This window comes from Giraffa tippelskirchi, chromosome 6 (assembly GCF_054371585.1).
Source record: "Giraffa tippelskirchi isolate mGirTip1 chromosome 6, T2T-mGirTip1v1.2.pri, whole genome shotgun sequence".
Lineage (NCBI taxonomy): Eukaryota > Metazoa > Chordata > Mammalia > Artiodactyla > Giraffidae > Giraffa > Giraffa tippelskirchi.
The window spans coordinates 438,370-464,259 of record NC_137280.1 but is presented as its reverse complement, the minus strand read 5'-3'; the positions used below and the strand labels follow the sequence as shown (position 1 = coordinate 464,259).

The 25,890-nt window shown below is 45.3% G+C and overlaps 1 protein-coding gene and 1 long non-coding RNA gene across 4 annotated transcripts in view; both read right to left on the bottom strand.

The window, feature by feature from the left end:
• The window catches only part of SNTB1 (syntrophin beta 1), a 242,530-nt gene that overhangs the window by 89,801 nt on the left and 126,839 nt on the right, over positions 1-25,890 (bottom strand). For all 3 annotated transcript variants that reach the window (XM_081504802.1, XM_081504803.1, XM_081504804.1), the window contains exon 3: positions 2,449-2,656. In XM_081504802.1, the coding sequence (XP_081360928.1) occupies positions 2,449-2,656 (208 nt within the window). The remainder of the gene's footprint in view (positions 1-2,448; positions 2,657-25,890) is intronic.
• On the bottom strand, positions 17,727-22,210 carry LOC145511478 (uncharacterized). Its single transcript, XR_014057890.1, has 2 exons — positions 21,820-22,210; positions 17,727-20,968 (listed from the first exon to the last, which is right to left on the bottom strand). It is a non-coding gene; the product is annotated as an uncharacterized LOC145511478 (long non-coding RNA).

The window sequence follows — 25,890 nt, the reverse complement described above, 5'->3', positions numbered from 1 at the left end:
GGAAAAAATGCTAATACCACTACTAATGACATAATAACCATTTTTCAACTATCCAAATGGTAGTGGTTTTAATTATATTTGGTGCTGAAAGAGATGAGAGAACAGTACCTTCTAGAGTTGACAGCATCTCGGTTACTTGCAAGGTGGGGGAATGTGTGTGCTGGACAGCCTCCCCTTGCCTCCAGAGCCAGGCTCCACTATCTGCTGCCTTGCTCGGTGCCCAGGGAGGCTGACCTTAACAGAGCATCTGTGGCCCCTCGCCTCTGGCTTCCAGGCAGCCTCAAACCATGGCAGACACCAGTAGGAGATCAGCAGGCAGGGGTTCACGGGGATTGTCTCTCTGCTAAAAGACCACAGCTCTCAGTGAGTAGCCCTTCCCAGAGCTGCAAGTCTCGCAAGCTTCAGGTAACTGCTCCTCTTCCTGGCCACTTCCATTCAGCTCCTGGTTTCCTCTGTCTCAGCCACACTCATAAACTGCTGCTGTGTTAAATCCCGTCCAATCATGCCGTCTGAGTTTGCAATCCATCTCCTGCCGGACCCTAACATACACAGCACATACCTGCATCCACTCTGGACCCTAACCCAGTAAAGACATTTTTCATCCTGATCAACTCCTCCCCATTCCCTTCTACAGCAAATGTCTGTTGTTTTTGCTTCCCCAGAATCCATTCAGTCTTTTTCTTGCACTGTAGCCTACTTTTCCATTTCAGAACTACCTCTCCTCATCCATCAGGGCACAGTTTGGATAAGGCTGACCTTAGGACTTTTGTTGGAAATATGGGAGCAAAGAGCCTTCTGTTCACTGAGGCAGTCAGCTATAACAACAAAACAAAAAAACCACCCAGACAAACCTGGAACTCTTGGGCCAAAGAAAAGGGCGCTTGCTAGGGTATAAACCAACAAAGTGGAGAGGGTACAAAACATGTAGAGGCAGGCCCGTTAGCCTTCTGTGAACCCTGGATCCCACCATGCCTGAAGCTTACCCTTGGACACTGTCGCTATCAGAAGCGGTAGGTCCCCTTTTATGTGCTCAAGCTGAGCTGAGCTTTCTTGTCACTTGCAACTGAAAGATCCCAGACTAACAGGACTTCTCCTAAAACAAACACATATGATCGGAGAGAGTGAAAAGTGGAGAGGGGGAGAGGCTGTGACTTCTAACACTGCCGTGCAGATTTGCAGTGCTGTTTTCATCAAGAAGCCTCACACATCAGGTCACGAGACACTACCTGTGGCTTTTGTTTATTATGATCTCGGTGTCACCACCACCTGCATTGTCCCTTATACCACAGCAAACAACGCACTTTGTGCCGAAGTCGGTGGCTGGGACCCACGCATGAACTGATGCAAACAGAGAACAACGGTGGAAAACAGCCAGCTGCCTGTTCAAGTGCCACTGAACTAGGCCTTCTCAGATGACAGGTTCATTGGCAGGAAAGCTGTTATTGCAACAATCATTATTTCCATTTACTGCCTATTAGAATGTGAGTCACTGGGAAGTCAGACTGTCCCCAAAGCCCAGTGTTCCTGAGCACTCACAGTCAAGTTCAAGGAACAGCAATCAGGTGTAAGGACAATGGCAAAGGCTCAACGTTTTGAAATCAAGAGGACGGTTAACTCCCAGGAGATTGCTGCAAGGTGAGTTTTACTATCTCCAATATATCACATCACTTGGGAAAAGAAATCAGAGTGACGGTGCTACCACGACCCCAGGTCCCTCCCACTGCAGCTGTCCTCCTTGTGTCCATGTTTACGCTCCTGTCCCTCTCCTGCCCAGCACCGCGCCTTGCACAGAATAGGTGCTCAGAAATGATGACATTCAGAGCCTGCTGGCTTAAGAGTACAAATAAAAGAGGACATCTGAGAAGAACGCGCACAGAGTGGTTGCTTTAATCTTCGCTGTTATCATCATTGCTGTGTGTGTGTGCACTCAGCTGCTCAGTCGTGTTGACTCTTTGCAACCCTATAGACTGTAGTCCACCAGGATCCTCTGTCCATAGGATCTTACCGGCAAGAGTACAATTGCTTTATTTGCAAAGTATCTGTGTTAACAGTTAGGTCCACCAAAACCCACACAAATCCCTTTTTAAAGCAACGATTCCGACTTCCTTACCTGCCAAGGTGACAGTTCTATTGTGCGTCTGCATTATTTCCCCTGCCTTTCCCCTTCCCATGTACATATGAGAACCAAACTGTCCGGCCACTTGCTCACTCATTCATCCAGACAATAGACAGTGAGTGACCACCTGCATTTTGCCACATACTGGACTGTCTGTGGGGGAATCAAAGTTGGTGAAGAGACAGAGCCCCTGCACGATGCAGACCTGCTGGAGACGGACAAGAAATCCCAGTGAGAGACTCAGCCTGTGGAATGAGGCACCTGACTTTAGGGGCTGCAGCGCGTGCTGGGAAGGCCTGGGGAAGACGCCTGGATGGGGGATGCTTCCTTACCTTTTCTGCAAGCCAGCCGAGGTGCCTGATCTCCCGGCCCCCAGCAAGGCCCGTGGAGCCCAGCTGCTCCCGGACCTCGGCGACCACGTGGGTCAGCAGGTCACTGACGGTTGTGTGGATGGCGTTGAACCAGGCCTGGGCCGTGGCAGAGTCCTTGCCCCTCAGGACCACTGTGTGCTTAGCATCTGGAGAGTGGATTTCAAGCTGCCTAGAGGAGCAGAGAGAGAAGGGTTAGGAGGTTCCCTGGCAGATTGTGTCTCCTCAAGTCCTGAGCTACAAAGGTGAATTAATTTCTTTTTTCCATCATACATTTTAGTTTTAATTTTTTTAGCTTTTTAATTAAGGGTTTTTTTGGAGTGGGCTTTGTTTCTTTTTTTTCCTTTTGGCCTCTCCATGAAGCATGCGGGATCTTAGTTCCCTGACCAGGGATCGAACTGGCGCTCCCTGCAGTGGAAGCACAGGGTCTTAACCACTGGACTGCAGGGGAGTCCCTAATTGAGATTTTTAAATTTATTTTTTAATCGAATAAAAGAGTCTTTAAACTCTAGAGTGCTTTACAATTTCCAAGTTTCACATAGATGAGTTGATATCATCCTATGATAACCCTTTCCCTCCCTCCTATCCCTACATTGCCTCTCCCCACTAAAGTGAACTAATTCTTCATTCTTCCTTTTAAGCTGCTTTTGCATGATTATCTTAATGGCCCATCATCCACCCATCCATTCACTCACTCACTCTTTCATCCACAAACACTGACTGTGCCCAGGCATTGGTTGAGCTACTGAGGGCATAGCTATCCAGTCACCTAAATTAAGGATGCCTGGTCTTCCTATTATTCAGCTGTGTCTTATTAGCAGCATCATATTAAGACTTCCAAGCTGGAGCTGATATTAATCTGCCTTACTTCTCCATCCCCAGAGGACTTTAACAATATGCTCACATCCTAGCAGATGCTGGTGGGATGTAGACTGAAATACCTATCCACCTGCTTAATTCTACTGTTCATTATTAATTGTGAATATTTTAGCATCAGAGATGACCAAAGTTTTGCATTCTTCAGGAATCCTGTCCGTGGCACATTTCTGTCCCACTTCATCTTTGGGCATGCATAACGCAAGGCTCCCCAGCTGGCTCAGTGGTAAAGAATCTGCCTGCTAAGAGGGCGCACAGGTTTGATCCCTGGGTCAGGAAGAGCCCCTGGAGGAGGGCATGGCAACCCACTCCAGTATTCTTGCCTGGAGAAGCCCACGGACAGAGGAGCCTGGCGGGCTGCAGTCCATGGGGTCACAAAGAGTCGGACACGACTGAGCGACTGAGCCTGCCCGCAATGCAGGAGTGAACTGGCCTAGGGTGAGATGACAGAGGCGGAAGAGATGCACTAAAAAGTGGTTTTTGTTGTTGTTTGGGGGCTTTTTGGTTTTTTTAAACCTGCACTGGGAGGCTTTTGGGATTTTACTTCCTGGACCAGCGATTGAAGCTGAGCCCCCTGGGGGTGAAAGCTTGGAGTCCTAACCAATGGACCACCAGGACATTCCCAAAGAGTTACATTTAAAGCCAAACGTCAAAGTTTATGCAAGAACTCCAGTGGGATCACCCGAGATTCAGCGGGAGATTTACATAATGTGATTATATGGTAAAAGGCAGAAGTTCTTGACAGATGCTCTTGGTTTTTTAATTTTTTATTGTGAAGCACTTACAGATTTACACAGCACTGCAAAATCAGGACAGACGAGTCTAGCACACCATTCACTCATTCCCTCATTCCATTCACTCTGTTTACTCTGAGAGTTCTATTTTATATAGCTGTAATATATTATAATATCAGGGCTTCCTAGGTGGCTCAGTGGTAAAGAATCCACCTGCCAACAAGAGATGTGGGTCTGATCCCTGGGTGGGAAAGATCCTCTGGAGGAGGAAATGGCAATCCACTCCAGTATTCTTGCCTGGGATTTCCCATGGAGGAGCCTGGCGGGCTACAGTCCACAGGGTCAAAAAAGAGTCAGACCCAACTTAGTGACTAAACAACAACAATATCATATCAAAACCGGGGCCCCGGCACAATGTTAAGTGTATAGCTGGACCCCATTCTACCACGTGTAGATTCATGTAAACCCACTGCAAGCAAGGGACAGACAAGAACCATGCCGTCACCATACGGCTTTCCCCCCAGCCACCCCTAGGAGTCACAAGTGCCGCCCTCCCCCACCACCCCAAATCCCTGACAAGCATTCCCCACATCTGTAATTTTATTGCAGAGAGAAAAATATACATTTTATTTACTCATTCATGTATGTATGCAGGCAAATAAATCCCACTTACTAATTCGTGTTTGCACTAGAAAGACATAGGGATTGGGAATTTCAGAAGTGAATGAAATGATCGACGTATCAATTTCCTTTCATCCCTCAATAATAATAGTAACATTCTTTGAATTTTTATTATGCATTGGGCAAAAATTTAAATCCTTTTATATTATTTTTTGTAATTTTCCCAACAGTCCTACGATTGATATTATTAATCTCATATAACGGGCTTCCCTGGTGGCTCAGTTGGTAAAGAATCTACCTGCAATGCGGGAGACCCCGGTTCAATCCCTGGGTAGGGAAGAGCCCCTGGAGAAGGGACAGGCCACCCACTCCAGTATTCTTGGGCTTCAGTTGTGGCTCAGCTGGTAAAGAATCTGCCTGCAATGGGGGAGATCTGGGTTCGATCTCTGGGTAGGGAAAAATCCCCTGGAGAAGGGAAAGGCTACCCACCCCAGTATTCTGGCCTGGAGAATTCCATGGACTCTATAGTCCATGGGGTTGCAAAGAGTCAGACACAACTGAGCGACTTTCACTCTCACATCTCATATAATAGAATTAAAGGGGCTTCCCAGGTGGCCCAGGAATAAAGAATCTGCCTGCTAATGCAGGGGATGCAAGAGATATAGGCTCAATCCCTGAGTCAGGAAGATCCTCTGGAGGAGGAAATAGCAAGCCACTCCAGTGTTCTTGCCTGGAGAAGCCCATGGACAGAGGAGCCTGGCGGGCTACAGTCCATAGGGTTCCAAAGAATTGGACACGACAGAGCAACTGAACAACAACAAAACTGGGAGGGACAGAGAATTGACCCAAGGCCAGAAAGCTGGCGACACGGGACTCAACCCATGTTGATAAGGCTCAAAAGGCCATGAACTTAAATACTGTATTACTATGTCCCTCCTTTAGACGGGACGGCATCCAATAAACGTGCATCGGTTGTGTTCCACAGCTGTCCCAAGGCATCGTCACCCACACGCGTGCGTGCTCAGCTTCGCAGCTGTGTCAGGCTCTCCGCGACCCCGAGGACTGCAGTCTGCCAGGCCCCTCGTCCTCGGGACTCTTCAGGGATGAACGCTGCGGTGGGGGAGGGGGAGTTGCCGTTTACTCCGCCAGGGGATCCTCATCAATAAATAAGCCCAACAGTGTCCTCCTTAGCTCCTGAGCTTAAACAACAATTCTGCAGATCGCCTGAAAAGCAGAAGTCCCAATGCAACCTGGGCTCATTTACATTCGAAACCAGCCTTTTAGAGTGAGTAAACCTTTTCACTCATAAACTTTAATTACAGAAAAAGAAGGATTTAAAAAATAAAATATCTCTAGGGGAGTTTTAGCAATAACTAGCATTTTTTTCAGTAAGAAATCTTCAAAACAAGTCTCCTCACTAAGAATCCAAAGGTTTCCTGTGATGAAACAGGGTATTTTTTAAATGACATTTGTCCTTACCAAGAAGAAAAATACTCTCAAGTCTCTCAGGCATTTTTCAGAGAAATGGTTGGTCAATCTATGGTGAGTTTTCATTCCCTCCAAAAGTTTTTGGAGGAGATGGCAACCCACTCCAGTATTCTTACCTGGGAAATCCCATGGAGAGAGGAGCCCGGCAGGCTACAGTCCATGGGGTCACAAGAGTTGGACACGACTTAGTGACTAAACCACCACCATCACCACCAAAGGTTTTACTCTTCAGTAAAGCTGACTAGCCAAGCACAGACTAGGATACTCTGAAAGCATTAATGAGAGCTCAACTTGCTTTTTCAATTATTCTATCAATATCCACTACTCAAGGAATTTAAAACACACAAATGTTTTTCTTAGAATATTTACCTTTGAAGACCTGGATTTTGTTTTTTTTTTTTTGGTGACAGCTTGGGAAGCAGTCACTCGTCACGAATCACACACACGTGCAAAAATGATGCCAGTGAAAAAGAGAATATTTCTTTGTTGAGTTGCAGCATACCCAGAGGAAAGTCGGTTTATAAACAGAGGTACAGGCTAGTGAGGAGGGGGCCTGTTTTCCCCAGATTTTGACAGCATTTACCTTTGCTATTAACTTTTAAGTCAGCTTTTAAAGTACAGCATATAGACAGAAAAGTGCACAGATTATAGTGGATAGCATAGATGTATTTTCACAAAGAGCGCACGTTCGAGTCAACCACCAACCAGTCAGACCAAGAAACAGGTCATTACAAGTGTCCCGGACACGGTCCCCTTCCCGTTACTTCCCTTCAAATAACCCTTGTGAGGATTTCTGTCACCACAGATAACTTCGTCTCAGGCAAAATGGATAAGGTCTTACTTGTTTTCATTTGCTGTTATTCTTGCCTGCACTATTGGAGGATCTTGGACTGTTTCTGAGGCCAAGTTTAAACACCAAGTCCTGTGCCTCTCAGTGGCGGTTCTCGAAGTATGACCACAGACTGGCAGCAACAGAATCTTCTGGGAACGTCGTAGCAATGTGGATTCTCGGTTTATACCTGGACCCACTGAATTAGGAACTCCGGGAGTGAAGCCCAGCAATACTCCTCCACGCAGTGTTGGTTGCTCGGTCGTGTCTGACTCTGTGACCCCGTGGACTGTAGCCTGCCAGGTGCTCTGGCCATGGGATTCTCCAGGCAAGAGTCCTGGAGTGGGTTGTCATTTCCTTGTCTAAGGGATCTTCCTGACCCAGGGATCCAACCCAGGTCTCCTGCATTGCAGGCAGATTCTTTACCGAATGAGCCACCACCTCCAGATAAATCTGATGCAATTTAAGTTTGAGAAGAGTGCTCTATAGATTCACAAGAAAAAAGCCCTTGTTTGCCAGGGTTCCCAGCGGCTGAGGCGAACATGCTGAAAGGTGAACTGAGCTCCCCCCAGTCAGCGTCAAAGAAGGAGCACAGAGGACACAGGATAGAGGAGCCTGTGGCTTTTTACAAACACAGCAGCAGCAGCAGCAGCAGCAGTTCTCCATCGAATGTATTCTTCAGGAACCCGGGAGGAGTTTATTATTATTTTTTTTAAAACCATTCAATTAAATATAGATGTTTGGACCTCACTGCAGAGCTATTAAGAATTTCTAGAGATTGAGGCCTGGGTAAGTGCTTTCCATGGTCCACAGATTATATGGATTAAGGATCATGGCCGGCCTCTCCGAGCCCAAGCTCACACCTCCCAAGGAGCTGGCCTGGAGGGGATTGTCACCAGAAGGACAACACAACTCAGGGCTCCTGGGGGCGCAACCCCCTGCCGAGTAACAAACTGCCCCAGAATTAGGTGATTTGAGATGCCGAACTGTTGCTACCTCACAAAAGCTGCTTGAGTGTCCACGACACGGTAGCTGGATTCCCCCGGAGAGCAAGAAGAAACCAGAGTTCCTTTTAGAGCTGGTCCCCAGAGGCCCACAGCAGCAGTTCTTTGCGCTGCAAGCGAGTCACTAAGCCCAGTGCATGCTCGTGAGGAAGAGCTAAGCTTCACTTCTTGAAGGGAACAGAATCAAAGAATTCAGGGACACACCTTCAACCACCACAGAGTGGCTCCGGATGAAGCAAGGTCTGGAAGAGAGCCGATCCTGAGTGTTTGGGACCGAGAACCAGCAGACCAGAAAGAAAGCGCTTACACACGTGAGTGAGGAGGAGGACTCTTGTTTCTGACAAAGCTGCAGCTTCAAGTTCTCAAAAGAGACGGGCTGTGGATCGAGAGGGGGTCAGAGTCAAGAGAGGGAGGGAAGGAGGCTGTCGGTGACGGCACACGGGGCTGCGCAGAGCCACCGAGACGGCGGTGGACGGAGACCCGTCGGCTTGTCTGACGGAGAACAGGCGTCAATTATCTGTGTGACAAACACAGAAGAATACAGCGATCTGCATTCACTTCTCCATCAGCTCAACAAAACTCAAAGGGGAGAAAGGAGGAAAAGCACAAACTTTTTATTTTAATACCTAAAAACTCTACACACTGAAGCAAGCAATAAGCATCTGGCAGCATGCAAGTCCCTAGGAGCTCCGAGGGACACACAAGACCCTGGTCGAGGTCACGGAGGGATCGTGCGTTGGGTTGGCCGAAAAGTGCATTTGGGTTTTTCCTAAACATCTTATGGAAAAACTTCAATAACTTTCTGTCCAACCCAATATATATATATATATATATTTATTTCTTATTACATTACCTAGCACAAGTCTCAAAGAAAATTTTTCACTTAGCCTCATTTTGTCAAAATGTAAATGTACTCAGTGCAATGCATGTCTTGGAGTAAAAGGAGAGACAGAGAAAGAAATTCCATTCCTGGGCTGGCCATGCAGTGGTTTTTTCAGCAGCTTTTTTTTTTTAAAACAATTTAAAACAATTTAAAAGCGCAAGTATCAGGGGTAGTTGTTAAGCATGTGGATGTGGGGGTTCAAGGCTGACTTTAAAACGTGCTGGCTGTGAGCCATGATCCATAATCTCCCTAAGCTTCGATCATCTTCTCTGTAAAATGGCTCAATCTTGCCTCTCAAGATTATTGAAAAGACAGAAGTGAGATAATGTGTGCATGAGATGTCATAGTGAAAAGCTAATCTTGATCAGTTCTAGTTTACAACGCGGAGAAGGCAATGGCACCCCACTCCAGTACTCTTGCCTGGAAAATCCCATGGATGGAGGAGCCTGGTAGGCTGCAGTCCATGGGGTCGCTAAGAGTCGGACACGACTGAAGCGACTTAGCAGCAGCAGCAGCAGCAGTTTACAACGAAGAGTCTTCCCAGTTTGAGTACAAGCAAATGGTGGTGGTCTAGCGAGGCAAGGAGGAGAGTCCTCCAGGGTGGGCTCTGGTTCAGTTCCTTTTCAGAGTGCCTGCACTTGAAAAAGGCAAGCCTCAGAAGAAACTGAAAAGTTATGCAGGGGCTACTTCCGGCAGCTTGGGACGGAAAAAATAACTTCGGGAGAGATGCATGAGTTTCTTGAGAGACACTGGAAGACCTGGGGCAAACCTGACTCTGCATTCCCCCCTCCATCTACTTATTTGTTCGACCTAAAAGGACTTTATGAGGTTCACGTTCAGGGGCACAAGTTCATATGAGCTACAAGTGTCTGTCGAAGTCCCTTTGCTTTCTGAGCTGCCTGAGCTAACCAGTGCCTCCGGGGGTGTAAAGAGATTGGAAATGGTTTCATCTTCCTACAGTATTTTTCTGACAACATACCCACAAAGAACTATTCTGTAAGGTCAAATATTTCATGTAATTCATTTTTTAAAAGGGCACTTTCAACGCCAATAATTCTTCATCCATGTGTAAAAGAGAGATAAAGATGGAAGGAGATAAAGATGAGGAAATAAAGTAGAAAGAGGGAAGGGGGAGGGGCGCGGGAAAGAAGAGGAACGTGAAGACTTAAGGGTGGAAGAGTAACCAAGGGGTCTGTGAGAATGGCCCCGGGGTTGGGCGGCTGAGGTCGTTAGAGCCCGAGAACCAAAAACGCCTGCTACAGCGGAAGTAAAACCTGCACGGGGCAGACAGTGAGAGCAGCATCACGTCACCGAGGGAAAAATGATCCAATAATGCTCGTAAGCCCTGGAGAAGGAAATGACAACCCTCGCCAGTATTCCTTCCTGGAGAATCTCACGGACAGAGGAGCCTGGTGGGCCACAGTCCATGGGGTTGCAAAAGTGTTGGGCATGACTTAGCGACTAAAACAAATGCTTCTAAGTGTGGAGACTAGGGCTGGAGAGGTATACAGGTAGGTTCAACTGGGAGGGAAATTGAATGACCAGACAAGATAAGAAGGGAAACTTTCTTTTCAATTTTTAAAATATAAAATATTTTATTTCAAAAGATAGTTCTATGCTAGATTTTATATATGGAGAAACATGTAAACATACTGACATTCAGTATTAGAAGAGCTACAATAGTCCCCCAAAGTCAATTTCTATAATTGAAGTCATATCTTTACAATACGGATAGTACCAAAATGTGTTTGCAAGCCACATAAAAACACAGCCACGTCACAAAAATCGCCTTATTCTGCCTGAATACAAACACCAACAAGCAACCTGAGAACACGATCAGTCTTTGCAGACCATCAGAACCAAAGTGAATCAGCAAACCTACTCACTTAAGAAGAGAAGCTTTCACGGGATAACTCTGTATTTTCTGAATTTTGTTCTATGTGTATGCGCTGCGTATTCACTGTATTTGAACAGGAGAAGAGGAGGAGAAAGTGGGGGAGAAAAAGCGACAGGACTGGCCTGTGGGTTGAAACAACCTTGTTCTAAAGCGCAGGCTCTGTCATTTATAACCTATGCTTCCTCATGGACATCTGTGGTTCTATGGGCCCACCTTACACTCCCACCTCTTCTGATAACAGGGTTTACCTCCGTCCTCAGTCTATGTGATCTGGGGCATTGATGGGCTAAAGGTTGTAGGTGTGACGCCATTTGTCCAAGGAGATCCAGGCCCGGGGTTTCTTCAGGAGTCAGTGTTGGGATGATGCTTTTCTCTCAGCATGTGTACAGAGAACGGTTACAAGCATGGGTCTGCAGACGGCCATCTGGCCATTGAGAGCGGAGGGCTGCCGACAGATGACGCCCACGCAGAGGAAAGCAGACGCCTGATCCAGCCGCACCTGACACTTGGTAGATCCTTGTATTTTCTTCCCAGTTCCTCTTTTGCAGAAGCCAATTTGAGTTGAGTAATTTTCAAATACAACTAAAGGTCCTGACGCTTCAAGTTTATCCCTATAAAACAGGGATGACGACGATGATGATGAAAAGTGATAATACTGATTATAATGAAGGTGACAATAATAACCTTCATGGGATTACTAAGGAACAAATGAGATAACTGGGCTTCCCAGGTGGCGCAGTGGTAAAGAATCCTCCTGCCAGTGCAAGAGATGCAGGAGATGCGAGTTCGATCCCTGGGTGGGGAAGATCTCCACAAGAAGGAAATGGCAACCCGCTCCAGTATTCTTGCCTGGGAAATCCCATGGACAGAAGAGCCTGGTGGGCTACAGTCCATGATATCGCAAAGAGTCGAATATGACTGAGCACGCGTGCATCAAATGAGACAATAACTGTGAACATGCTCTGTGGCTTGTAAATCCTGATGTTGGTAGTTGTCATTTAAGCTTTTGGCATTTTAAACACTGCTGCTGGCTCAGTTACCGGGAAAAGAAACTCTATGAGTGGATGTAATGTTTTTACACATCTGGACACACGGGTACCTATAAACAAGTTAACGCTCTCTTAGCTACACTATGAGTAAACAGACAGTCGTAGCTATTAAAACAGAAAATCCCAGTAAACCTCTTGGGTTACACAACAGAGTCGGGAACATGCAGTGATTTCTTTACAGATGCACAAATATGCTGTGAGCATCTGTGAGTCTTCCAGACACACACAGGTGTGTCGGGCGCTGAAGAGGCAAGTGGAATGCATGGGTCCCCGCCCTTAAGAAGGTCACCATGTGCAGAAGGTTCGATAATATCTCCCCCAGTCCATGTCTATGCAGAAACTCAGAATGTAACTGATTTGAAAGAATCTCTGCAGAAGTAATCAAAGTAAGGATGATGGTGAGATCCTTATCTCATCAATCTACCCACTGGATGAGGATGGGTCCTGAACCCAATAAGAATGTCAGAGACGTCCAGAGACACAGAGGAGGCCCGGGGACGATGCAGGAAGACGCTGGAGAGATGCATCAAGTCCAAGCATTACCTGGGAGGGTTTCTCCCGCACAGCCCAGAAGGGACCAACCCTGCCCATTCTCTGACTTCACACTCAGGCTTCCAAAACTGAAGCTTTTGTTTTAAGCTCTCCGGTCTGTGCCCATTTCTACGGCCATCCTGGAAAACTGATAGGCCACGGAGCTGTCTTCCTGCGCAGAGCTGAGTAGGGGCCGCACTGACGTTTAACATATATGGGTGCTTAGAGTCAGGACAGATATTTCACGATGACATCATCTGAATCACTACATCCACCAGGCCTATAGCTGGAGCCGCCCATTTGAACTTCCTGGTTAAATGACAGAAGATGTCCCTTTTGTCATCTAAGTAGTTTGAGTGGAATATCTGTCACTTTCAACAGAAAGAGTCCACAGCTACTTTTCCTTCCTGTCTTCAAGATGGTCTTCATAATACTTTTAAAGTTAATTTTTCCTAGGTTTCAATTATTATTTACGTTTATGCTATTTATTTGCTACTTATTACTTATATTTGACTTCCTTGGTGGCTCAGATGGTAAAGCATCTGCCTGCAATGCGGGAGACCCGGGTTCGATCCCTGGGTTGGGAAGATCTTCTGGAGAAGGAAATGGCAACCCACTCCAGTATTCTTGCCTGGAGAATCCTACGGACGGAGGAGCCTGGTAGGCTACAGTTCATGGGGTCGCAAAGAGTCGGACATGACTGAGCGACTTTACTTTCACTTTCACTTTTATTTACATATTGGGTTGGCCAAATGGTTCGTTCGGGTTTTCCTACAAGACCTGCTGAAAAACCCTAAAGAACTTTTTGGCCAGCCGAATACATGCACATCTTCTTGGAAACAAATAATATTTTGCAATTTTACTAACTGAAAATGAAATTATTATCGAGAAACTTGGAAAAAAATCAGCTTCTATCCTCTGCTTAGTTAAAACATGGTATTTTATCATGGTTATATTTTGTATAACTCAGTGCTTTGTTACAAAGCAAGCACCCACTTAACCAGAACAAGAAACAGCATGGCCAGCCTCCTCGCTCACTCATGCTGCCTCTGGGTCACTGTCTCCACCCTGCACACAAACACAACTACTACTCTGATTTGATGGTAAATGTCTCTATAAATCTCTCTCTCTTAATATATATACATGAAATGCAAGGCTGCCATACAAAACTTGAATATATAATAAATAAAATATAATATAAAAATATAAATATTAAATATACAATATATATAATAAATATAATAAATAAAACATAACTTGTAACTAAGTTACACTATAACTAATATAATAAATAAAACATAACTTGTAACCTGGCAACTAAGGTTTCAAGTGACCTTTCCCCTCCAGTGTGAGGCTGGAGAAAACAGACGAATGTGTTTAGGCAGAGGTGGCTGGTGGACTCGCAGCCACCACTGGGAATCAAGCGGAATTCAAACCACATGGTAGCTGATTCACAAACCTGTGGGACTGGTGGCTGATAACCACCACCCAACAGACAGATCCACGGCCACCCTCAGCCGCGGCCGCTCTAGGGAGGGGAGTTACACTGGTGCGTGTGCGCACTCAGTCACTCCGTCGTGTCCGACTCTTTGCGACCCCAGGGACTGCAGCCCCCCAGGCCCCTCCGTCCATGGGATTCTCCAGGCAAGAGTACTGGAGGGGGTTGCCATTTCCTCCTCCAGGGGATCTTCCCGACGCAGCGGTCAAACTGTCATCTCTTATGTGTCCAGGATTGGCAGGTGGATTCTTTACCACTGGGAAGTATTTACATATATGTATAATCTGCCTGCAATGGGGCAGACCCAGGTCTGATCCCTGGGTCGGGAAGATCCGTGGAGAAGGGCACGGCTACCACTCCAGTGTTCCCGCCTGGAGAATCACAAGAGTTGGGCATGTCTGAGGGAGCAAGACACACACGCGCGGGAGCTAAAGGGACGCGTGGGATGCAGGTCACTCAGGACTGAGTCGACCCTGCTTCCATCTCAGTGCACCTTGGTATTAAAAAACCTTTTCCTTGGCAACATAATTTTACTTCTACCCACACGCAATTCTATAACCCAGAAAGAAAAAGAGAACCCTGCTGAAGGGAGAGGCACCCAGTGGCACACTGGCCCACAGTAGGTCCACACTCAGTAAGCGGACTGAGCGCCTAGTGAGGAGAAACAGTCTAGACAACTTGTCTGAGAGCGGACGAGCCCGACATTTCCAGAGCTGGAGGGGACGGGGAGGGAGGGAAGGAGCAGCCAGCCAGGCCACGGATGGAGCTATTTCCAGCTGGCCCGGCCTTCCTGACTCCAGTCCTGTTCCCCAGCTGAACTGACCACTGCTTGATGAATTGTGTTTATCTGTAGTTCAGCGATAAAGTTCTCCTTTAATTCCCTGCTGAATAGAAATATTTAGGGCAGTGCCACAGCTGTGTTTATTCTCGCACTCCACCACGGTTATGTAAATACTGCCTATGGAACCATTTCTGATAGAGGCCCACACCAGCCCCGAGGAATCAGGCGCTGTCGAGACGTCTGCCAAGACGCGCCGTTTCCATGCAGCTTGGCACGGCCTGTGAGCCATGTCACAGCGTCTCAGAGATCATTTGGCAAACCTCACAATAAAAGAGTAATTTTCTTCCCCTCTCACTCTCTCAAAGACTCTCACAAAGCCAAACAACATTTCCCAGCATCCTCTACTTCCCCTGCTTGGAAACGCGGGATGGGCACACAGAACGTGAAGACCCTAACAGGACGTTAATGAGTAAAGCGGGACTTGCTCCCTGCAACGCAGGTTTCAGGCGGCCTTTCCCATCCAGTGTGAGGGTGGAGGAGACAGACGAAGGGGGTCAGGAAGACGTGGCTGTGGACTCGCGGCGACCCCTGGGAATCAGGGGCGCTCAGACCGCGTGTTTGTTTACTGTTTCGCAAATCTGTGATGCTGGTGGTTGATAAAAAACTTCCCAAGAGACAAATCCATGGCCACCTTTAATAATGGCTACTCCTAGATGGTGGAATTTTAATGTATTTTTATTTCTACTTTTCTGTTTTTATGCAATTTCTAAAAACTTTTTGGCAATGTGATCAGAAAAAATACTAGAAAAAAAGTTTAAGAAAATGAGTGCTTGCATGCCTTTGGCCATAATGTTGTTAGCGAAATGATTCATTAGGAAAATCAGTCTTAAGTGAAAAAAGAAACTGAAAGTTGCCGAGTCGTGTCCAGCTCTTCGCAGCCCCAGGGACTGCGCAGTCCATGGAACCCTCCAGGCCAGAAGAGCTGTGCCCTTCTCCACGGGATCTTCCCAACCCAGGGACTGAATCCAGGTCTCCCAAATTGCAGGAGGATTCTTTACCATATGAGCCACCAGGGAAGCCCATGAGAAAAAGACAACACTAAAGAAAAGAAATGTTTTAAATCACTAAATCACATTAGTGTTGTAATGTGAAAAAGACAACACTATAGAAAAAAGAGATTCGTTAATAAAATCCCCAAAGTGGTTGTAGCTAAAAGATTTTAAAAGAAAGAGATAAAATATGCTAGTAACAATATTCAAAATGGGGATGAGTATTTGTCCTGTGGCGAGGTAAACTCCACCCCGAAACGAGTATATTTTTCTCCTTTTACCCTCACCACCCTCCTACAAGAGGAATGCTAGTAATGTGCTTACATCACGGATAAGAGAGGGCACCTCCAAGGGGCTAGTTTGTTTGGTCTCCCAGAAGGTGAAGCTAGAACTGGAACCAAAGTCCATCTAAATGCAAAGCCTGTACCTTAATCGTTACGTTCGTAAAGCCTGGTCGGTTGCATAAAAGAGAAGTGTACATTTTTCATGTTGGTTGTTGTTCAGTATCTTTTGCACTCCCTTCCTACCTATTTGGAAAGTTTTCCCACCTTAAGTTGAGCTTCCCCAAGGTAGAAGCCAGAATTCAAGTTCTCAGCCTCCCTTGCTGCTAGGGCACCGAGCCCCTCACTCCAAACGGCAGTTCTGAAGAAGGCCATGTGAGAAGGTAGCTGCCTACGGGACCCATCCTTTGGCACATATGGTGGTGGGGTTGCCCAGCTCTTACTGGCAGCAATGGTAGAGCTTGGCCAGTGCCAGGGAGTCACAGGTGCAAGCTGAGGCAGCTGTGTGGGCTGGGATGGTTGTTCAGCGGTGGCAGCAGAGGTGTTTTTCTAGCACAGCTTCCCCATGTGGCTGGATGTGGAACTTCTTAGTCTGGCTATGTGGACTCGATGAGAACACTGTTGTTGTTTGGTCGCTAAGTGGTGTCCGACTCTTTGCAACCCCATGGGCTGCAGCACGCCAGGCCTCCCTGTCCTTCACTGTCTCCTGGAGTTTACTCAAATGCATGTCCACTGAGTTGGCGATGCCATCCAACCATCGCATCCTCTGTCACTCCCTTCTCCTGTCCTCAATCTTTCCCAGCATCAGTGTCTTTTCCAATGAGTCGGCTCTTCACATCAGGTGGCCAAAATATTGGAGCTTCAGCTTCAGTATCAGTTCTTCCAGTGAATATTCAGGGTTGATTTCTTTTAGGATTGACAGGCTTGATCTCCTTGCAGTCCAAAGGACTCTCAAGAGTCTTCTCCAATATCACAGTTCAAAAGCATCAATTCTTGGGTGCTCAGCTTTCTTTATGGTCCAGCTCTCACATCCATACATGACTACTGGAAAAACCATAGCTTTGAGATATGCAAACACCCTCTAGCCAGAGTAAATTCTACTGCTCAAAATGACACTGCCCAGCTAAGAATGCAGATGGAGGAATCTGGCTGCCATGAGGGAGCCCATGAGATCATCATGGGATGTGTCAAGTGTGAGCAGTTAATGGAAAAGAAGCCTGAAGAAAGTGTTCTGCTGTTTTTTTTTTGCAAAATCCCATTTCAAAAACAGGTCATGCATGATATAGTATCCTGCTCAGCTCCGAGGAAACCGGACAATATCTCTTGCGTTGGCTAGGTTTCAGTGTTTCAGTAATACATAAATTTACAAAATATGTGAAGAATTTCAGCACTTTGGCCTCTCCTAGGGAAACAATATTGTTATCAAAGTTTTAGAGGAGGAGTTGGCTAATGTCAAACCGTCAAACCAGAGAAAACATTTTGTTTTTCTGCTCCACACTTCATCTGCACCTTACAAAGTATTCTGTGGTCTGACTTTACTCAACTGGAGTTTTCCTTTTTTTTTTTTAAAGCCACCTAAATACACAGGTGTTCTGCAGGTTGAATAGATATACATTTGTCTCTAGAATATTAGCACCAAATACTGACAAAATAATTTACTCCATGGTTCGATCCAGAGCACAGCATTTGGAGCCTAAGGACCAATTTTTGCTTCTTTTGAATTAGATTAATTGGGCTACGGTTGCCAGGTTTCACATATAACAATATAAGCTGCCCAGTTGAGTCTGAATTCCAGATAAACAATGAATAATTTTTTAGTGTATGTCGCGTGCAATATCCAGTGGTGGAAATGGTATGACACGCACGGATTAGAAATGTATAGAAAAGAAAACTGCTGGGACTTCATGGTGGGTTAGCTGAGAGCAGTAGGAAGCGGGGAGAGTTGAGGGGGCTGCCTAGTTGTCTGGCTTGTATAACGGAATGAATGGCAGTGCCAGCTACCAAGAGAATAAAAAAATAAAGAAGGTCCAGATTGTACAAGGAAGTACAGTAACATAGAAGTAAAGTACTTGAGTAAGTAGTTCTTTACGCATGGAAGTCACGGGCACGGCGGCGGCGTCAGTGGCAGTCATGCTCACATTTCTAGAAACGTCTAGAGAGCATTTTGATACGTAGCTCTGACACGTACTTCTTTATGGCCCTCCCTACGGTCCATTTTTGGTTCTCATTTTTGGTCACCTGATCATTTCTTTCAAGATTCCTCCTTTTATAGTTTATCTCCCTTACCAGATTATAAATTTCTTGAGGGCATGGCACAGACCAGCATTATCTTCATTTTATCCCCACCGCCTGACACCTGGAGGCAGGTGTATTCCGTAAGTGTTGGCTATACTACCGGCTCAGGGAATATTCCGTAAGTGTTGGCTAAGTGAATGGATGGCTCTGTCTACTATGAAAAGGTTGTCTCGTCTCTGTGGTAATTTCCCTTCTAGTCAAAGTTCTGTAACAGCCTCCACTGGCTGTTTTTTGTTTTTGTTTTTTCCCTTACTAGAAATTAACCTTTCCAGTCCTTTTGAGGGGGGTGGATTGCATTTATTTATTTTTAATGTGTATTTATTTGGGCAGGCTGTGCAGCGTGTGGGGTCTTAGTTCCCCGACCAGGGATAGAACCCGTGCCCCCGGCATCGGAGGGGCAGAGCCTTGGACTGCAAGGGAAGGCCCAGCCTTTTTAGTCTTGAAGAATGGAATTTAATCCTATGGCACAAAGTGTCTCCAGTTCTAAGTCATAAGCTTAGGATACTAAATAAGTCAAACGTGTTTCAAAGTCCCATGAGAAGGCTGGTTTACGTGGGTATCGTGCAATAGCAATCAGCTCAGAAATATTTATTGCATTCTATCTCATATTATAATGTTTATCACACAACTTGCCATACATAATCTTGGGCTAAAATAATCAATGTGAGATCTTGTGAGCCTTTTTACCTGGGTTAGATGTAAAAGAAGGCAGCCTCGTAAATGAGTCAAACAGGGTGAAACAATGACACAGAACTGAAGCAGCCAGGAGGATGAATTCAAAGTGCTTATCTCTGCGGGGCAAGGACAGCAGTGGATGCCATCTAACTCATTTATGTCAGAGCTTATGTAAAACAGCAAGATTATTGATCTGACATACTTACAAAATTGTGAGATGCCTTTTTCATTTGTTAACTTATCAATTATTTACTGAGTCTCTGGTACCTGCTAAACACGGTGTTAGGCACAGGAGGAGAGGGGCAACTCGACACTGTTTGGGTTCCTGTAATCACTGAGATTACAGCCTAGCAATCCTGGACAAGCACACACACTTTCTTACACTTTCAAATAACATGAGAAATTCCTAACACAAGAGAATAATCTGTATTCATTTGAGGAGCAGAGAATTTTTGCTAAATTGTCAATAAATTATTTAGGCAGTAATGGACCACGTGAAGTCGGCAGCTGCTCACATACAGCAACAGCTCCAAAATATCACTCAGCCATTCAGTTCTAACTTCAGCTGAGTCCTTCTTTTCAAAGAGGGAGGGAAGAAAAGGGCAAATCACTGCCTGTCTCTGTGTGAGTGGCTCAGTCGTGCCCGAGGACTCTTTTGCTAGCCCAGGGACGGTAGCCCGCCAGGTTTGTCAGTTCACGGAATTCTCCAGCAGAGAACACTAGAGTGGGTTACCGACCGCATGTCTATGGCCCCCATATAAATAAAGGCGTGTCAGCTGTGGAGGATGGCACCTAAGCCACTAATACCCATGAAGCCTTCCACAAAGGTCATTAACAGCCACCGGCCAGCAGAGAACAGAGAAAGAATGAGTGGTCAAAGCATTAGCAATCTAGAAGGAAGTGAGAGATCATTTAATCCAAGCACTCACTTTAAACATAAAAACAAACCAAAAACCTAACTCCCGGAAAAAGACAGGTGACTCAGTCAAGGTCACACAGGTAGTATTATTACTGAGCCTAGAACCCAACTTCTCAGCACCCATGTTTATCCATGTTCAGAGAATAGGGAAAGAATGGAGAACTCACAGCAAATTTAACTGCCTTCACCATTTTTCGGAGGGTTTGTCCTGAATTTGAGGACAGTCGCTTTTTCTGTATTTGAAACATTCATTATAGTGTTTGTAACAATAATAATAACCTCGTAGTTTTTTAAAAAATAAAGTTATGTGATTATTTATTCATTTATTGGTTGCGCTGGGTACTCGCTGCTACGTGCGAGCTTTCTCTAGTCGCGGCGAGCGGGCTTCGCAGCGCGTTGGTTCCTCTCGATGCTCAGCACCGGCTCTGGGCAGCCGGGTCAGTAGTCAGGCTCGCGGTGTGCCGGCTGAGCTGCTCCCGGGGCGTGTGGGGTCTCCCCAGACTAGGGGCCGAGTCTGTGGCCCCTGAATTGGGGGCAGGCTCTTCACTACTAGACACCAGGGAAGCCCACAGAGTATTCTGTAGATATTTCACTGTCAAAATATTTATGAAAATGACAGCTTCATAATTATTTTCTCCGTGAAGCCTCTGTTCAAAGACACTTTCCCCTCTTGTGTAGATAGCAATAATCATTTTCATTACATGAAGGATTTAAACAAGCAGAAACAAATAAATCAGCTACCCACAAAATTGCTATGTAAAAAAAAAGCTCTATCTGAACTATCTAGACAAGTTTTAAATTGTCATGCAATTCTGCACTGGTTGTAAGAGAGGGTGAAAATCAGAATAATGCAAATGATCATCCCTCATTTCAAAAGGTCACACTACACGAGATTCAGTCTCCCTCATTCTTACAGTACGTGCCAAGGTGCCAAGGTGCCAAGGTGCGGAGCAAGGTGGGTAGAGACTCAGTCTCTCTGTGAAGCCGCAGAGCTGTGGGTTAGATTTGTTTAATTTTGTTGTGACTTCATTAGTTTTTTCTTTTTTTAAGAAAATAGATGTTAAAATAGTGGAACTGGGAAATTGTTGCAAATGAAGGAATTACAGCTTTCTACTCCTGGCATGAGAGTGTGGGGGAGGGGAGGTGGCTCTGGGGGCAGGAGGAGCCAGCAGTGGAGAGAGACCTGCCAGGACACGTCTGTGGGTACAGGGGTGCATGCAGTGGAGAGAGGCAAAGGAGAGAACATCTAAGAACTAAGCTTAAACTTCAGCAGATGAAAGCACATTCTACTACGACCACTTGATTTATGAATTAATATGTGTATCTTTGGAGAAATGGGTCCTCCAGATATTGAACTCCACAATATCCATATATGGGACTTCCCTGGCAGTCCAGGGGTTAAGACTCAACACTTTCAATGCAGGGGTGTGGGTTCGATCCCTCGTTGGGTAACTAACATCCTTCATGCCACACAGCATGGCCAAAAATTAAAAATAAATAAAATAACAATAAGAATAATAAAATAATTTTTTTTAAAAGACATGCTTAAATACCCATACATGGATACAGGAGCCTTCTAGGCATGATGTGGGGTGGGATATAAAGAGAAGCTGGATGTCACCCAAACCATTTACAGTCTAGTGAGGGGGACAGACCAAAATAATTATACCACATGGCAGAACTGGGGTACCATTAAAGAAGTGCAGATTATCCAAGGAAGGCTGCTAGATTGCAAGGATCAGGAAATACTTCTGGAATACAAGGGCATTTGAGATGGGGCTAATGGAGCAAGAGGATTTTGACAGGCAGAGAAAGGGCATTCCAGTCTGGGGGTGGGGGGACCACGACCAGGGACAGAGAGGCATGGAAGCTGAGGATGTGCACACACCGAAACAGCCCAATTCACTGGAAAGTCTTTCTAGAACTGCGTCCATTTTTAATTAGTGTTACTGAGTTATAACTGACATACAATAAACTGTACATAATTTTAAGTGTATAAGACTTAGGCATACGTATACCCCTCTCCCCAAGGGCCCTTCCTCCCTTCAAGTCTCTTACTAGGGCTTAGTCTACATTATTGAGTACTTTAATCAATGGAATCATACAGTGTATATCCCTTTTTATCTGGCTGCTTCTACACAGCACAGTTATTCTGAGACTCATACATGCTGTAGCCTGTGTCAGTAGTCCACCCCCTTTTATTGCCAAGCAGTAATCCACTGTATGGATACACCACTGTTTATCTACCCACCTTTTGATAGAGGTATGAGTTGTTTGTAGTTTTGGGTTATTGCAAATAATACTGCTATGAACAACTGCACCTTTTTTATGGACACATGCTTTCATTTCTCTTGGGTAAACAGCTAGGAGTGTATTGCTGATTCATATGATAGATGCGTGTTTAACATTGTAAGGAATTTACAAACTGTGTACCAAAATGGTTGTAACAATTTTTCATTTCCAATCAGCACTGTATGGAGGTTCCGATTCTTTCAAACCCTTGTCAACACTTGATATGATCAGTCTTTTAAATTTTAGCCAGATTAATGTGTGTAGTGTTATCTCATTGTGGTTTTAATTTGCATGTCTGTAATGACTAATGATGTAGAACACCTTTTTATGTGCTTACTTCCTACCCATCCATCTTCTATGGTGAAGTGTCTATAAATTTTTGCTCTTAAAAATTGCATTATTCCTTTTTTATTATTAAATTTAGAGAGGTTTTAATATATTATTCCAGATACAAGTCCTTTATCAGATATGGAGTCTGCAAATATTTCCTTGCGTCTTCATTCTCTGAAGGATAGGTTTTTAATTTTAATGAAATTCAGTTTATCATTTTTTTTCTTTATGGATTGTGTTCTTGGTAGCCATATATAGAAACCTCTGCCTAACCCAAGTTCACAAAAGTTTCCCCTTATGTTTTTAAGTTTTACATTTAAGTTGATGATACATTTGAACTAATTTTTATATACAGTGCAAGATATGAATTCAAGGACATTTCTTTTTCACGTTTGGGTAGTCATTGAAAAGACTATCCTTTCTCCTACTTCTTTGCATGCCTGGTAATTTTTTAGTAGATGCCAGACATTGTGAATTTTACCTTGGTGAGTTCCATGTATCTTTATATTGCTAAAAATATTCTTCAACATTTTTTTCTGGGACACAGTTATTTGGAAACCATTTGATCTTTTCAGGTGTGTATTTAAGGTCATGGCAGGACCGGGCGGCGTTCTATCTAGGGTGATTCTATCCCTCTGCTAAGGGGAGGTCTCCTGTGTAGTCCACCCAAGGTCCTTGAATCATGACATTTTCCAGTCCCTCTGGCAGAATAAGAATAATTCCTGGCCTCGTGTGAGGGCTCAGCGACATGACTTCTAATCCTTTGGGGTAGTTTTCTCCTTGGGCTTTTGCAGTTTCCTCACACACATGTGCTGATCCCTGTTCAGCCAAGGACTCTTCAGATCTCCAGAATTCTTTCTGTCTTCTCTATTGTCCTGCTGTCTGCCCTGTGAATACTAGGCCGCTTTGGTTTCCCTGGACTCTCAGCTCTGTCTTCCCAACTCAGGGAAACTTTCAGGCTTCACTGAGATTCCTTCTCCCTGTGCCATGGCTGGAAAACTCTCTCAAGACAGAAAGTTTGGACAGCCTTAGGGAGTGCTTGGTTTGTTTTCCAGCTCTCAGGAATCACTGCCTGATACCCAAGGTCCTCAGCCATATTTTGCCTGCTCTTTGAGTATTTCAGCTGGGAGCTTAAATCTAGTTCCTGTAACTCTGTCGCGGTCAGAATGAAAACCTTGTGCCTTGCCTTTCAATGTAAGTCTTTAAGATATACTGTTTTCAGTATGGTAGTGTTTATTCTGAAGGCATTATAGCATTTGCTATCTCTGATGTCTGTAAGTGACAGATTAGACTGTACTCCATTCAAATCAGTTCAAAGACATTTAATGGGCAGTTTCTGTGTGCTTGGCATTGAGTTTATAAAGATCTGAAAGTGACAGTCACTCACTTGTTCGACTCTTTGCAACTCATGGATTGTAGCCCGCCAAGCTCCTCTGTCCGTGGAATTCTCCAGGCAGGAATACTGGAGTGGGTTGTAATTTCCTCTCCAGGGATTTTTCCTAAACCAAACCCAAAGAGCCTCTGCCTTCCTAACATCAGTTTACAGATACAGCAAATACCTTTGGAAGTAACTAATTATAGGATTTGTGTATAACCCATGCTTTTAATATTCCCTCCTTTTTTTTCCTTGTATCTGCCAAATGCCATCACTAGTTTTGCATCAAGGATAGTTTATTTCTTTGAAATAAAAGACTCAAGTCACAGGACTTTACCGACTGTAGGCAGCCCTTAGGCTTAGACTTAGGGGCAGAAGGTGAAACTCTAGAGGCAACGGTTTCACGCTGATGACCTGTCGACTTCCCTGTTTCATGCTATCCGTCTCCCCCCATAACCACAGCAGAAAGCTGGCTCTGCTTCAGGTGGGTGAAAACAAAGCCTCAAACGGTCCCGCCTTAGACCCAAGGGAACAAAGCTGGCTGGACCAAGGGTCCCAGGTTGACGACACTGAGGTGTGAGCTTACATCTTCGTGGTGCTTCCATTTTGAGATGGGCGTAAAAGTCGTTTGAAATAATGTGTTGACCTTTCATGAGCTGGAGCAGCTGACATTTGCCTGAATCTGAGCCAGGCTGGGTGCTATTCTAAATGAGAAATCAGTTTTCCCAACTGCACTGAAGGAACTTTTTCTGATCATTTGTTAAAGCTTTGTTTCCAAGGCACTGAGTGAATTTAATTAATTTCGCCACTACCTTCCCCTCCTTAATAAATTCCTCACACATGTGGATTCACTAGGAAATTGAATGTCATCTTCAGAAAACAAAAAAACAACAAAACAGGACAGTCAACTGGAGGACGAGAGGTTAGTTTGGTGAAAGCCCAGTGACAGAGTCAAAATGAAAAAGCCTCTCCAACTGTAATGAGATGAATCTATTCACATGCAGGTTCTGGTTTCACAGGTGCAGGGAGGGGGGCTAAGACTCAGCCTCTCCCAGACCCCCAGGGGGTGCGCTGCTGCAGGTATCTCTCTATTGTACTGAGACATCGAGACAGCATCCTAAGGCATCGTTCAGGGCTCACCTCACCACTAAGGCACTGTCGTATCCTGGGAACCCTTCTCATCTGGACTTCAGTTTAGCATCGATACAAGTTTTTCTCTAAAGTTCCTTCTAGCTCTTAAAAATGTATCTTGTTCAGGACTCCCATGGTAGTCAAGTGGCTAAGATTCCGAGCTCCTAATGCAGGGGACCTAGGGTTTGATGCCTGATCAGGGAACTAGATCCCACACGCTGCAAAGAAGAGTCGGCACGCCACGACTGAAATAACTCACATGCCTCAGTGAAGATCGAAAATCCTGTGTGCCACAACTAAGACTCGGTGCAGCCAAACAAAATAAAAATTAGTATTTTTTAAAATGAAAAATAAATGTAAAAAGTGGTTTGTGTTCTTGAAAGTATAGGTCTAGCTTCGCTGTCCTCATAAATCTACCCATACTAATGGCAGACAAGTATTGAGCACCTACTATGGGTCAGGCACTGAATAAGACAGTGACCAGCTAAGTATGCACTAGATCGAACCCTGGCACTAAGAAATCAATTGAGAGAGAGAATGAGGCAATGATAACAAGATGCCATACATGCTACAAAGCTGCTTAAGCCAGCGGTTGTTAGGAGTACACAGAGGGCTGAGAATTGAACTGTATTTGGATACCAGGCAGGACGGGGGCGCCATCGTATCGCCATCGTATCGCGGGTCTCAGACGTGATGTGCATCTAAGTCACCTGTGGGGCTTGTTAAACAGAGACCGCTTGACCCTACCCTCGGACTTCCAAGAGTCCTCATGTCTAACACATCTCTGCGTGATGTTGATGGTGCTGATCTGGGGCCACACTTGACCTGTTCTGTTATGAATCACGCCATGTGCTAGATTTTAGGACAC